This window comes from Alexandromys fortis, unplaced genomic scaffold, assembly GCF_014885135.2.
Source record: "Alexandromys fortis isolate MF-2015 unplaced genomic scaffold, M_Fortis_MF-2015_v1.1 scaffold_201, whole genome shotgun sequence".
Lineage (NCBI taxonomy): Eukaryota > Metazoa > Chordata > Mammalia > Rodentia > Cricetidae > Alexandromys > Alexandromys fortis.
In genome coordinates this window covers 2,064,457-2,080,351 of record NW_026068087.1, presented here as the reverse complement: position 1 = coordinate 2,080,351, position 15,895 = coordinate 2,064,457, and the positions used below count along the sequence as shown (strand labels likewise).

At 38.7% G+C, this 15,895-nt stretch overlaps 1 protein-coding gene across 1 annotated transcript in view; it reads left to right on the top strand.

Moving 5' to 3' along the window:
* The window catches only part of Cog5 (component of oligomeric golgi complex 5), a 216,388-nt gene that overhangs the window by 157,327 nt on the left and 43,166 nt on the right, over nt 1-15,895 (top strand). Inside the window, exons 12-14 of the mRNA XM_050122311.1 lie at nt 484-688; nt 6,288-6,449; nt 8,949-9,048. Of these exons, the coding sequence (XP_049978268.1) occupies nt 484-688; nt 6,288-6,449; nt 8,949-9,048 (467 nt within the window). The remainder of the gene's footprint in view (nt 1-483; nt 689-6,287; nt 6,450-8,948; nt 9,049-15,895) is intronic.

Here is a 15,895-nt window from a genome sequence, read left to right as displayed (position 1 = left end):
AATGTACATAAATACAAATAAATACATTATTTTTTTAAAAGAAAGAGTATATCCGATTTTTCTAATTTTTATCAATTTTCAAGAGAAGGATATATTCAACTAAAATTGTCATTTTTTTTTCTGTTTGGTTTTTTGTGACAGTGTTTCTCTTTATGACTCTGGCTGTCCTGGAACTTGCTCTGCAGACCAGGCTGGCTTCAAACTCAGAGATCCATCTGCATCTGCCTGCCAAGTGCTGTGATTAAAGGCATGCATCACCACATCCTGTCCCGAATTTTGTCTGTTTTTAATATCGATAGCATTTTAGAGTATAAAGTCTTTGTACCAAGTGCAATGAATTATTGGTATCATTTTTAAAGGTGTCCTTGGAACATGTCTTTAGCTTATTCTTTGGTATTGGTCTGTTACATATTCATGTGCAAAGCAAGTATTTTTTTATTCTTATTGCCTTATGATTTATCTAATACATATTTTTCTTGGCAGCTTCTATGTTTTTGAAACAGGCATTTGAAGGTGAATACCCTAAATTATTACGTCTTTATAATGACTTATGGAAGCGTCTTCAGCAGTACAGTCAAAATACCCAGGGAAATTTCAGTACAAGTGGAACTGCTGACCTCTATGTTGACCTCCCACACATGGAAGACGATAGACAAGACATGTTCATACTGAAAAAGCCAGATTATGAGTATGTTTTATTTAATATTATTGAATGGGTCATTGGCATTTTATTAATTTTGTTTTCTATTTTTTTATTATTAGGACTTGAGGATATATTAAGTTGCCAAGTCAATTGGGTGACTGGTGTGTTTTGCAAAACTTGTACTGAGACTAAACATTGTATCTTCTGCCAGAATGGGTTTTGAAGTTTAACATTATGCTGTGTAGTGACAAACTGGGTGATAAGCAAATGCAGTCTTTGTCTTTGAGTTGATCTGGTGTGTTCTGAAACTGTCAGGGAAATAAATCTTAGGCTGGGGTAGTTCCTCAGTCAGTGCTTTAGAAAACACTAAGTACGGTTAGATCTATCCCAGAAAATCCCTTCAGTTACCACAAAGCACATATTTTGTAACCATCTTCAAGAACTACATTGGAAACCAATATATTGTGTCTACAAATTCTACCCTGCCAGCTTTCCACAAAAATTGATAAAGATTTCACATTTCTATGTGAGTACCAGATTAAGTGATTAACTTTCCTCCAATTCTAAAATCCTGTTTATTTTCACAACACTGACTGAAGTAGCAATGGAGTCTTGTCTCTTAGTTAGAAAAGCCGATGGGTAAGTTCTGGGTAATTTTAGCTGCTTGTCTCTCTTTCAGTGTCTTTCCTAGAACAGCTAGTTATGTCTGCTAGTACTGGCTAATGAGCTACATAGCTAGGTTAGGCTGAAATAGTAGGTTGTCTCTTCGATGGCTGTTCTGTGATGAAAGGCGGACTAGCCAAAATGTGGTACAAGAGGAGACAAAGCTACAGAAATTTAATAAGACATTGACAAAGAAGTGACATAAAATGCCATATTCAATATCAGTGTATTTCTGGCTTAGCTTTATTTTCAGTCCTTGCATATGTACTAGGAAAGTACTGGAAGTAGCACAAACCGGCAGGAATAATACTTTATCTTCAGAAGACAGAATTCTGGTTTTGTACTTTTTGCTATTCAAGGTGTCTGATTAGTCGATGCTTTCTTCATTATGGCACCTGAGAGAAACAATCCAAAGTACGAGAGACTTGTTTCCAGGTTCCTGTCCACGGCTAGGTGACTTCAGTGGTTTTTGGATCCTGGCAAGACAAGGCAAAATAATAATAATAATAATAATAATAATAATAATAATAATAATAATAATAATATATCATGGAGGAAAGCATGGTGGAGGGAAGCAATCCATTTCAAAGTGGCCAGGGAGCAAACAGGGGAGAAGGGGCAGGGACAAGATATGCTCTGGGTCTTGCTCCCATTGACCTGCTTCTGCAGGTCATCACCTTTCTACCCTTCTCCCAGCAATCCATCCAGGTGATGAAGCCATCAAGGATCTCATTCATTTGTTAGATCAGCCCAAAAAAGTTTGTGCAGCTTCCCAAAGCGCATTGCTGACAGATAGGCTCCCAATGCATGAGTCTGTGAGGGACATCTCATGTTCTAATCATAATAATCTAATCTAACAGTTTGGTTCTGGCACAAGAACAGATTAGAATTCAAAGTGTAGAAAGAGATGCATTGTCAGGCAGTGGTGGTGCACGCCTTTAATCCCAGCACTTGGTAGGCAGAGACAGGCGGATCTCTGTGAGTTCTAGGCCAACGTGGTCTACAGAGCAAGAGCAAGTTCTAGGACAACCAAAGCTATATAAAGAAGCCCTGTCTAAGAGAGAAAAAGAAAGAGGCGCCTTGTTTGTTAATTTGATTTTAAAAAGGAGTATAATGACCATTTAATACAGAAAGAGTAGTCGTTGGTAAATAACAAACAATCTTTAGTCATATGCAAAAAATGAGGCGACCTTTTTCTGACTGTATACAAAAATGAACTAAAAGTGGATCAAAGTCTTAAATGTATAGCATTAGGGTTAAATAGATGGCTTAGCAGTTCTGAACATTTATTGCTCACAAAGGACCCAAGTTCAGTTTGCAGTACCCACATGGTGGTGGTTCATAACCATTTGTAACTCCAGTTTCAGGGGACTTGATGCCTTCTGAAGTCTGTGGGTACCAGTCTTAGACATACACACACACACACACACACACACACACACACACACACACACAATACGTGCATGCATGCATACATACATATATATATATGTGTGTATGTATACATACACACATACATGCAAACAAAACATACACAGCATAAATCCTTAAAAGTTTGTCATGTATAAAAGTATTATTACAGGAGAATGTAATATGATTTGAGATATGGTAAAATATTCTTAGGTATGATATTGAAAGTCTAAGCAGCGAAAGAATATGTATGTGTGTGTGTATGTGTATGTATGACTGCCTCAAAAGTAAAACCTTAAATGCATCATGATCACCAACAGTAGAAAATATTTGTGATTATATCTGAAATCTGGCTTGTGTCTAGACTACACAAAGAATATTTTCAATTCAATAATGAAAATACATTATCTAATTAAAAAGAGACAAAGGATTAAAATTGACATATCTCCCAAAAACATTGATGGCCTATAAATACATAAAAAGAGACTAAACATCAAGTAAGAAAAGGCAAATCAGCCAAACCTCAAAGACTTCTATTTCATGCCGACTGGGTTGCTAATAGTCAGAGAGAGGTAGCAGAACACATTAGCAAGTATGTTGAGAAACAAGAACCATTATATGCTGCTCTTGGAAATCTGAAATGACTTAGGACTTTGAAAAGTAGTTTGGGGCTGGAGAGAAGGATCAGAATTTAGGAGCACTCAGTAAATAAGTTTTTTAAAAAATAAGGAGAAGAAGGGGGAGGATGAAGAAGAATGTAGTTGCTTTGCATTTTTTCAAACTATTAAACAAACCATTTTTATATGACCATTATTTTCATTCTTAGGTCTGTAACCAGGAGAAAAAATAGACATGTTCACACAAAAATGTGTATATAGCTGTGTGGTGGTAGCACACACCTTCGATCCCAGCACTCAGGAGGCAGAGGCAGGTGGCTGTCTGTGAATTCGAGGTCAGCCTGGTTTACAAGTGCTAGTTCCAGGATAGCCAGGGCTGTTACACAGAAAAACTCAGTCCTTGAAAAACCAAATAAATAAAATTTATATGCAAATGCTATGAGCTAAAAGATGGAAGTAACCTAAATATTCATTGCAATATCAATAAATGAAAAGTTTTATTCGTAAATAAAAAGCTTTATCCATCAATGAACATTGTTTATTCATAAAAGGAAATGAAGCACTAATATGTGCCAATGAAGAATTGAGAACATGGGTAAACTTTGAAAAACTGCATCATGCTAAATGAAAGAAACCAATGGTAAAGCATACACACCATTCATATGAAGATATAGAATAAAGATATCCGAGGAAATTAAATGTAGCTTAGTGGTCATACAGAGCTGGGCGTGAAGTATATATGTGTGTTGGTTGAGGTGGGTGATAGACAAGGTTTAGGGGGGATACCTTAGAGACAGGGATTTTCTGTGTAGCCCTGCCTGTCCTGGAGCTCTGACTGTAGACCAGGATGGATTCAAATTCAGATTCTCTGCCTCCCAAGTGCTGGGATTAAAAGTATGTGCCACCTTGCCAGCTTCTTTTTCTATTTTTCTAAATTTATTTATTTTATGCGTATGAATACTTGCATTTATGTATGCATACCATGTGGCTATGGAATCATATGTTGACTCCCCTGTAACTGGAATTATAGATGTTTGGGAGCCATCATGTAGGTGTTGGGAAATCAACTCACATCCTCTACATGAACTACCAATACTCTTAAACACTGAGCTATTGATAATTGTGCTGACTAATGATTGCAGGGACTTTAAATATACAATTATTAAGCTTAGATGTTAAGAAAATGAAATGCATAATATGTAAATTTATTTAATAAAGCTCTTTTTAGTGGAAAACAAAGAGGTACATTATATTTTTCTGAAAACTTTATTATTTTAAAATAAATTAAATCTACTTCTTAGATTGAAATAATAAATAGGACTATCATGTGGAAGACAAACAAATTGTAAATAAAATAAAATAGAACTTGTCAGTTGAGGAAAGTTATAGTCGTCGGTTTTGGTCAGTGAGACTGAACAGATACAGTGGTGCAGCTGCAGGCCTCTTGATATGCGCATTGTCGAATAGTCAATGGCATTTGCTTTCTCCCTGATATCTCACTTTCGTTTTCTTCTCCACCTGCTACCGCCATTCTATACTGAGCTCATGACTTAGTTAAAAAATGTGTGTCCGAATGTTCTGATCAAATGTATTTCTGTGCCATCTACATGCCTAGTACCCATGGAGACAAGAAAAGGGCATTGGATCCCTTGAAACCGGAGCTATGGAAGTTGTGAGCTGCTGTGTGGGTGCTGAGAGTTGAACCCAGCTCCCCTGGAAGAGCAGCCAGTGTTCTTAATCACCTCACGCTGCCTGTCTATCCTGATGTTTGGCTTTTTATGTATCTTCTGTTAGCTCATGAACCTTACAAAGACAGGTTACTGTCTTTTAACCAAGCACATTGCAGAATTGCCAAGTCCATGAAATACTTGGCCGATTATAAAGATTTAGTGATGTTTGTAGGAAGAGAAGAGGTAAGAAATAGTGGGACACATAGAAAGTCACCTTTATACCCTACCTTCCCCTGCCCCCTTTTCACTAGACTGTAAAGGACTATTTATTTTTGTCTTCTCGCACTCATCAAACTGCCTGGTACCTATTCCAGTAAATATGTGTTGAGTGAGATACTCACTAAACGAGAAAGCATGAAGAGATAACTGTGGAATTGCGTGTCAGGAGCCAAGAGCAGTCTGACCTCTAGGCTTGTGGGTTGACAAGGGTGAGACAGGGAGGCTGTAGCTGTCCACAGAGAGGTCAGATATTCTCAAGGTTAGCATGTAAGACAAGAGAGCGGAAAGGTTGGTGAAGGGATGAGAAGCAGGGGATGTGAAAAGACAGCAGTTAATCATGGGAGTAAAGCAGTTGAGGCTTCTGCTAGTAATTGAAAGAGCACTATAAAATCCAGCTATTGGCTGCTAAATGGGATCCTGCAGGAAGTGCTGGGGCCAGCAAAGAATAAAAGAGAGTTTGGTAAGCAGAAGTTTTATTTTGTGGAGAATACTGTGAAACAAACGAGAACTCTGCTCAAGAACATTTATGCTATTATAGGACTTTGATGAGTATTTCTTCATTTTGCTTTCATTCTTGCTGGTATCCCAAGAATGGAAATCTGTTGAAGGCCTACCTCTGTATCCTTCCCTAAGTCTGTAGGTCTGGTTATTCATGATAACACCTGTGAATAAAAAGGGTTGCGCTAATGGGAGAGGAATCTGCTGGCTGCCTGGGTATGCTCTGATGGTCTATAAATAAAATAGAATTAATAGGCTCCTGCAGTGTTCTGTTAGTTTCAGGGATCGGCCAATCCAGTACGTGATGGTGCATGCTATACTACATAGCTACGATTTACACTTAAAATGCTTATGTAGTTTTTTATAGATGTTCACTTATGACGAACTTTCTAAAAGTGCTTATATCTTTTTAAAACAAATTCTTGTTAGTAGTTATATTCATTGGAGATATATTTTGAAATGTATTTATAACTGTTACTCACCTTTTAAAATATTTTATTTTCACAGTCCAGAAAAGGCTTTGAAAGATTCACTGCAACCCTATGAGGCTGCTTATCTCTCAAAATCCCTATCGAGACTCTTCGATCCCATCAACTTGGTTTTTCCCCCTGGTGGGCGTAACCCTCCTTCCTCTGATGAGCTCGACGGCATCATTAAAACCATAACAAGGTATGTATTTTTTGTATAATAGCATGCCAGGCTGTCTGCCATGATTACCAGTGGCAGTACACTTTAAATTTACCTCAAATTACTCAAGTAATTAGGCTTTCAGTTAAATTGAGTTTTATAATGAATGAGCATTCACATAGTGCTTGAGATTCCAATTAATAAAACCATTTAAATATAGATACAGTGTGTAGAGTGCAGAAGCCATCTGTTGTGGCCCAGTGTTGGTGACAAACACCTTTAATCCCAGCACTTATGAGTCAGAGGCAGGTGGATTACTGTGAGTTCGAGACCAGCTTGGTCTACAGAGTTATTTCCAGGACAGGCTCCAAAGCTACACAGAGAAACCCTGTCTTGAAAAATCACACACACAAAAGAAAATCATGTTATAATTACTTTGTAACTTAGCAAAATAAAATTAATTTAGCTCTTCATACTCTACAAACTTCCTAGTATTGTATAGGAAAACATAAAATAATCATACAAACTGAAAAACTCAGACATACATAGAGGTTTTATCCCAGAAACCCAGAAAGCACTTCATGACAGAAACAGGATTAATTATTTTGTTTGGTGTAGCAGGCTGTCTTTTGGGCCACTGACCAGCTCCCCAATCATGACATGGAGACATATTAACTATAAGTGCTCAGCCTTTTCTTAATGCTTACTCCACTAACTTATAACTTACTTTAACCCGTTTCTTTTCCCCTATGTTTTGCCTCAGGAGTTGTTGGACCTTCCCTTCACTTTACGTGTTGTACTCTGTGTCTGGCTGGCTGACAGCCCCGCCTATCCTTCTGCTGCCTAGCTATTGACCTTTCCCCTTTTAATTAGATTGGTCAAGTGCCTTAGGCAGGCAAGGTAAAACAGCAACACATCTTTACATAATTAAACAAATGCAACACATCTTTACATAGTTAAAATAATATTCCACAAGATGAAGTTCACTACCATACGCGTGCCCAATGAATGTGAATAGCTTTTAAATTAAAATGGGACAGCATCCAGCAGAGCTGTTTCTTCAGTACTTGCAGATAAATGCAGTTACACTGTGGCTTCAGAGGTATTACAATCAGATTACTGGTTAGAACTCCAATCCCTGCCATAGCTGGCAAGTTGTCATAACAGACAGTCTGTACTTTCATGATTGACATCTTGAGGAATAAAATAGTGAGTGGTTGGGCAATCTAGGACCATGAGGTAGAATTGTTTACGTTCTTTCATTTGAAGACAGCACTTTACAGAAGTCATACTTATATGCGTATCTGCAGCTGTACATGTGCTGGTTCAATACTTCAACTGCCCTACACTTCTCGACATGGACTTGGCCTTGATAGTCTTGACTGTATGCTGCTCACCTTAGCATTTTGTACCTTTATGGTGTACTTGTGGGCCAGGTGCCATATTCAACTTGGTCTCTGTACCTAGTTCTGTAAATGCTAGGGAGGTTGAGCGTCAAGGGTGACAGTGCTGTAGTCAAACATCATGTAGGGTTGAAGAAGGGCGCTTATGCCAGTGTCACTAGAGGGAAAGGTGGGCAGTCTGAGGGCTGCGTGAAAGCACATTGTGCTGTGTGTATCAGATACCAGTGCTGTTTCAAACTCTTTCTGTTTTATGTTTGTTTTTGCTTTTTGCTATATAGAGTCAGGGTCTCTATATAGCCTTAACTGTCCTAGAACTCTTCCTATAGACCAAACTGACCACCAGCTCATAGAGATCTGCTTGCCTCTGCCTCCCAAGTACTTAAGCCAGCCAGAGTCTTGTGGATTCATTAGCTTCTTTACAAAGTTAATCTAGCAAGTGCCAAAATTTCATCCACTGCAGAGATGATGCATTTCTTTCATGATTTCATGAGATTTTTAACTCATGGCTTTGGAAAAATAGCCTCTTTCCTTCTACAGTCATGTCAGATGTCCTGCCAGCTCACTGTTGAAGTCGACAATGAATGTGACAGAAATAGTTAACAATCTGAAAGTTTAAATGTGAAAATTATACTTCTGTGCTGTCCATGTATTTCAAGTTATTCTCTACAAAGAAGAATTCTCTACAAAACTGGCCTAGTTTGTACAGAACCCAAGTGTCCTTATGTGTCATATGTAATTTGTATGTTTAGCCTGTGTTCCCCCAAGGTCATCATTCCATTCAAGAGCTGTCACTTCCTTGCAGATGTCTGTGCAGGCAGTGCTCTAATTGCCCTTATCAGTAGTAACAAGAGCGCTGCTTTAAATCTGTTCACAATTACTCCCTTAATCACAGATTGAACCCACACGTGGCTTGCTTTTATTAATGTGAAACTGATCATTAACAAAGCCATCTCAAAGCCCTTTTCCTGCTGCTAAATTTAGGGAGAAAAATGAAACATCATAACCAATTCCTGGAAGCAATCAGCAAAATCTATATAAAGATTCAGCATGTCCCTCATTGGGCTTCAGGTTTTGTGGTGCTCATTAATTGTTGATGAATTGTGTGCTAAAAACTGAAATCTGCTTTTGTTTTCTCTAGTGAACTCAATGTGGCTGCTGTTGATGCAAACCTCACATTAGCTGTGTCAAAAAATGTGGCCAAGACCATACAGCTATATGGTGTGAAATCAGAGCAGCTTGTAAGTGGTGTATCTTTATTTATACATTTTAATGATTTGGTTAAAAAGTTCTTGTTATAAACTTTTTGAATGACTATAAGTAACATTAAAACAATTAAGTAATCCATTTGTATTTAAATGAGTTGTTCTAGTTGGTTTCGTAATAATATTTAGAGTAGCATGCTAAGTAATTGACATGAACTGACCCACAATGATAATTATGTTATGAAGTTCCTACTTTCAGTTCCAAATTGTGTTTGCTAATATGGTGCAATTTTCCATTCATTTGTTCTTGTAACTTTGACATAAATTAGAGGCATCCTTATTTTTTCCAAACTTTGTTTATTGAAAAAGCCATACAGAGACACAGTAGCTATTGGTAGGCAATAAGATGACTAATTTTTCTTTCAAGGCTTACTTATAGATATTCACAGTTTAAAACACACACACACACACAAACATGGTTTGTCACCATAAATAAAATTTGATGTTGTATCCTGTAGCTACTCAGGTGCCAGGAAAGAAGTTCCCACGAGGTGGCCCCAGCAGGGCGTAAACGTGAGAAGACAGAGCAGGCCCTTCCTAGAGCTGACTTTCCTTCTTGTTGAGGACAAGTTGAGGGGTGGGAAGGAGGCAGTAGTCATAAAAATATATAGTGTAAATTAATGTAATAATGGCAAAAGGCTTTGAAAATGGAAACTGTGTTAATTAATGAGTGATTATGTACTATTAGTGACAATCTATGACCTGAAATCTCTTGATCCTCCCTAACCAACAGTGAAGACTAATAAAAAGTTGTTATTTCCATTTTAATAGAATTCTTTCTCTGTCTGAAATAGTTTTACTTTTCAACTTCCATTCGGTTGGCGAAAGGAAGCCTAATCATTAAATAAAATTATAAATAACATCATTTATTTTAAAGCATATTACTAAAGCCTGAAGTTACTGTTTCTTTCCAGTAAATAACACTGTTTCTGCGATCCTAGTTTTAAATTTTGACACATGTCATTTTTTACTTTGAAATGATAGTTATTGGTTTATTTGTATATGTGTGCATGGCTTCAAGTGCACGTGTGCATGCATGCCACGGTGTACATGTGAAAGTTGTAGTGTGTTCTTTCCTTCTACTCAGGTCCTCAGATGTAATAGTCGACACCATGCCTTCTGTGTCCTCTCCCACACTCTCTTCAGTTGTGTGTGTGTGTGTGTGTGTGTGTGTGTGAGCGATCAAGGAAGATACTTGCCGTCAACATCTGGCCTCCATAGCTGCACACATACACATACACCCACACACATGTAAGTCCACATACACTCAAGTACACACACAGCACACAATGATATGAACACAATAATATACATTTTTACAATCATAAATTATCAGTGCATATATGTTTACCTTAAGGCTCTGCTGTTATTCTCAAAGGTGTGTATAATATAAGCTTATATCTAAAGATGAGTCTAAAGCCTTTTACCAGAGAATCTATTTTTTTTACTCATTTTTTTCTTGGATTTTTGAAATCCAGTCGCTTGTCTTGACTTGTTATATAACCTTGCCTGATCTGTATTCCTTGACTTAGCAAACTTGCCATCTGTTTTAGTCACTGCTCTATCGCTGTGAAGAGACAACATTGCCAGAGCTCGACTCCAGTGGGGTTCAGGCCCCAAAGAGGAGGTGCGGAGTCTGCTAAGGAGGGAGCCCCACACGATCTGAGGGGAGTCAGGATGGCTGCCCACGTATTGAAAACAGACCGTATCTTGTATGCGCTCTAACTGAATTATAGTTTAACCACAGGTGATACTGAGAACAGACTCAATGATTCTGGGGTGAAAGCGGTCATCAGCTTTATTACAACATATTTCTTTAAGCAGAAAACAATAAGTTTAACAAGAATCTAAATGCTTATTGTTCTCGAATGTTCAAAAACCCCGTCAGGTGCCCTCCTAAACTACCTGCTTCACAGTCTCGGTCTTTGTGGTCAGGAGGGATCAGACATTGAGTCATGAGAAACCAACCTGTAAGAGCAATTTTCATTCCTCAAGGGGCAAGATGTGTACCATGTAGCACCACAAGCAATGAGCTGCCTCCTAATTGCGCCCCTTTGTGCCTTGGTCTTATAATATGGTTTATTCCCCTCATAGGCTCCCACAGGGAAGGTGCTGACATATTACCTTTTTCCATTATACCGAACCATTCTGATTCCTTCAGTGTATACACCTGTGTGTGGCAGAGGGGGAGCAAGCCAGCCTATCTTCTTAACAGGATTTGCTCCCCATGCGGCATAATAGAGCTTGCTATTCCTCCAGTAAGCCACCAATCCTGGGCGGTATTCTATGCTGCTTGCCGTTAATGGCCTCAGGCTCTAGGTCCATTGTTTCTCCTGATTGTGTGCTTTTCATCCTTGGAGTCTGCTGTGCCCAGTTAGTAAATCATTAGCTTCTCTATGATTCCTGTGGGAGTAGGCATGTTGTCACGCTATACGATTCCACAGTGGTAGGGATTTTTTCCAAAGAATTATTTGATATAAAGAGACTGCCATTGTATACACTTCATCCTTCAACAAAGCATGCATAAATTTTCCCAAAAGGAAAGGATAAGGAAATTCCCATGACACATAATGAAAATCACTGAAGTGAAAGATGCTGAAGAGTTGTGGTCGGCGATGTGTAAATGCTGGGACTTGGTCAAGCAGTAGTGGTTGTCATGTGGTCCGTGCACACCATGACCAAGTCAACTATTATAAGAGAAAACATTTAGTTGAGGGCTTGCTTACAGTTTCAGCGGTTTAGTCCATTAACCTCATGAAAGAAAGCCTGGTGATATGCAGGCAGATGCTGCAGCCGTAGCTGAGAGCTACAACCTGATCTGTAGGCAGGGAGTGAAACCCCAAAGCCTACTCCTAGTGACACACTATCTCAGTCAAGGCCACACCTCCTACTCCTGCATCTGCACACACACTTGGGAGACAGAGATAGGCAGATCTATGTGAGTTTGAGGCCAGCCTGGTCTACAGAGCGAGTTCCAGGACAGGTTCCAACGCTACAGAGAAACCCTGTCTCAAAACTCAAATAAATAAATAAAAAGATTGTAAAGTTTTATAATTAAGAAAATAATAAATATATCATTATAAACATATCATTATATAAACATATAAACATACTTATTAATGAAGTATTTTTAAAGGTGAATTATTGTTTTTCCCCCAGCACTAAAATTTTAAGGCATGAAATCTAGACTCTTATTGTAAATGTCAAATTTTTTGAACTGTGAAAAGAACATGGACATGTAATTAAGTTGTAGATCCATTGAAGAAATAACAGAATGACATTTAGTAGAAGGTTTCCATTTAATGTAGGTCAGCAACACTGTATAAGGTCAGTAGTTCTGAACCTAGGGTTTTGTTTTGAAGCTTTGTAAATATATACTTTATTTCATGAATAATTTCATAAGTGCCTTGGAGATTTGACATTCATAAACTTTGGGGGAAACCTATAATGATGATATAAAGACAGTAGAATGTATAGCCCTGTGGTGCATGCCTTTAGTCCCAGCACTCAAGAGTCAGAGGCAGGTCAGTCTCTGAGTTCAAGACCAACCTAACCTACAGAGTGAGTTCCAGAACCGCCAGAGCTACACAGAGAAACCTTTCAGGGAAGGAAAAAAAAGAGTTTGTTTGTTTTAGCTTTAAAAGTATTGTGGAGAATTTAATATCATCCACAGCGATGCCATTCCATGTTGTATAATATGACAGTGGTCTCTGCTGTCACATTCAGACAAATAAAAAAGCAAAAGAAGTCTGAAATCACTGGAAAGCGTTTGTATGCGTATGAGCAGTTCAAATGTATCCATGGCTTCTCATGCCAAAGGAACTTTGCCATAGTACAAGCACACTGGTCTCTTTGGGCTCATGATTCTCTTGATCATCAGACACCCATCCATCTTTGCTTCTGTTGTTTTTAGCCTGAAATATTTTAAAGCCATTGCTTCTAGCTTTCCAGATTTGTAAGTGCTTGATTTTCTGGAGGCTATAATAGGTCAGTAGTAGATGTGTTGATTGCTTGGAGAGGCCTGAAGAGATTGCTCAGTGGTTAAGAGTAATGTCTGCTCTTCTTGAGGTTCTGAGTTCAATTCCCACTCCACATGGTGGCTCACAACCATCTGTAATGAGGTCTGGTGCCCTCTTTTGGCCTGAAGGCATACACACAAGACAGAATATTGTATACATAATGAATAAATAAATTTAAAAAACAAAGACCAGCTTGGGCAGCAAAGCATGGCCCATTCTCACACAAACAAACAGCAACAAAAAAAATTTTTTTGAAATTAAAAAGACTATTTTTTTTTAAAAACTATATATTCTTTTAATTTTTTTAAAAATGTCAGTACAAGTGTGCTGATATTTCCGTTAGATACTGCTGTGACAGACAAGTCTGCAGGGCATTCAGCACTGTGCTGGTTGGAAGAACTGTAAACGAGGTGACTTTGCTTGGCTGCTTGCTCACACAGTGACTGCTGACCTGAACCTTAGGTAAGATTGCTCCAGATATTTGTAATTTGGCAGCAGGCTCTCTTAGGCAGCAGCACTGGAGAGAAAGTACTTCATAAACCTGACTCAGAAAAGCCGCCCATCCGTAACGTCAAGTTCAAGGGTGTTAGGGTCTCTGCAAACACCAGAGCCAGCAGAATAACCATCTGTGTGAGGCAAAAGGAAATCCAGTTCAAATTCTAGTCTGAGACAGACAGTTTATTTTAGGCATGTTTAAGTGCAGTACAATTTGGGAAAACAAAACAAAACCATTTCCTGGTGTAACAATCCCTTGTGTACAAGTAGGCATAATTACATTGAAACTCCTCTCATAGTACATGCTAATTCTTCCATGCAGATGGGTTCTAGAGATAGGCTGCCTGTGCTGCCTTAAGGGTCTCCGGGAGGCTCTGTTATGATCTCAGTCATACAGAGTGTGGAGGTCTTCTGGGCTATTAGCCACTTCCACTTCTAATTGTGGATGTATGGATCCTCATTGTGTTTTAAAAATGTGTATTATCTTCTTAGACTCTTTTTTTTCACTGTAGGGTCTCACAGTGTAACATTGGCTACTTGACTAGCTTGGAAATCACTATGTAGGCCAAGCTGGCCTTGGAATCAGAGATCCTCCTGCCTCTGCTTCCTGAGTGCTGGGATTAAAGATGTGTGCCACCACCACCTAAAAATATTGTCTTCAACTTACCTATTTCACCCTTATTTTTCTCAATAAAAATATTTTAGTTTTCCTCCTACATTCCAAAATGTGAAGCTTCATTAATCTCTGTATCTTTTATCTGCAACCCAGCAAATGCTGGGTTTTATCCTGCCCATTTTGCTTTAATACCATCAAGAAGACCTTGCTTTGAGTCTCCCTGCTTAGTTGCTCAGTTGGGACTGCCTCCAAGTGCTTCATGCTCCTAGACTAACTTCTACCTACCATTCCGACTTCAGTCTCCTGATTATAGATATGCAGCATCGTTCCACATGTTGTCATAGGAAGGATTAGTCTGAATTATCTAGTCAGCTTTTCACTTGAATTGGAAATCCCAAGACTATAACATGTAAATATAAAATATTTTATAATCCTACCCTGTTCCAATGTATGCAAATAACTTAATTCCTTCATGTGCTTGAGAATGCTACTGTTAGAAAGTGTATTTCAGGAGAGAGGGCTGTTAGCAGTGAGCCCTGCGGAGACTGTGTCAGCAGCTCCACATAGCATACCTACAGAGATACACACAGTAATACAGGCTACAGTATCCTTCCAGGAAACCTGTAACAGAAATCTACCTTGTTGCCGAGGGCTGCTAAGGATGCAAGCCTGGGGTAGCCTGAGGCAAGATGACGGCCACGGCACCAAACCAGGAATTGGGTCAATGGGACCTTGGTTTGTTTTCATGTCTCACTGTTTTAAGTATTAGATGAGATTCTGAATCGAGAAATGCAAGAGGAATGGTGGGAGGCAGGTAAAAAGAGAGTGATTCACATACACATGCCAAGGGCAAACGAGGGAGAGAAAGGAGAAATCAGCGTTTCCTGAAAGAAAAATGAGTGCAATCAAATTTGCGGCATTTGAGTATAAGTGAACTCATTTGCATTTCAACACTATTATGTCTCTCTTGTTATCTGTTAGTGTAGCAGATTTATTACCCACCAAGGCGGTGATTTCAGTGCACATCATTACTATGAGGTTGTACCGTTTGAGAGCACTTGCTAAGACAGCTAAGAAGCACCAAGTGCTGGCATGTGGAAAGATCTCCGTGGTGATAGCCAAGAACACCGTGTCTCCCTCATAGAATCTTAACATTTTTCAATATCGTAAGATACAAAGTGTTAGTTTAGTGAATGTGAGTGGGTGAGTTTCAGGGGATCTGTAAACCCCAGGAAATTATAAAATGTTCTGTTATATAAATCTGCTTCTGGGAAAATGCTTCAGCAGATTTCAGCGGTCTGTAACTCTCCTCCTGAATAACAATAGAAAGATATCTGTAAAGACCTCAAGTGTTTGGAAAGTAAACAATACACTTTTAAGTGACCCATGGATCAAAGGAAAATGGTAACTGAATTGCAATATAACTTGCGTATCATAAAAATGACGCATCTTAAAAGTTTGTTTTGTTTTAAGACAGGGTCTCACTACGTAGTTCTGGATGTCCTAGAACTCACTCTGTAGACCAGATTAGCCTTGAACTCAGAGAGCTGCCTGCCTCTACCTCCTGAGTGCTAGAATTAAAGGCATGGGCCACCACTCCTGGCCTTTATTTTAAGAACTTATAATCATAGCAAAATCTGCATTAACATAGAACTTATTGTTATTCAGTGTGGTAGAACTCTTATTGTTTATC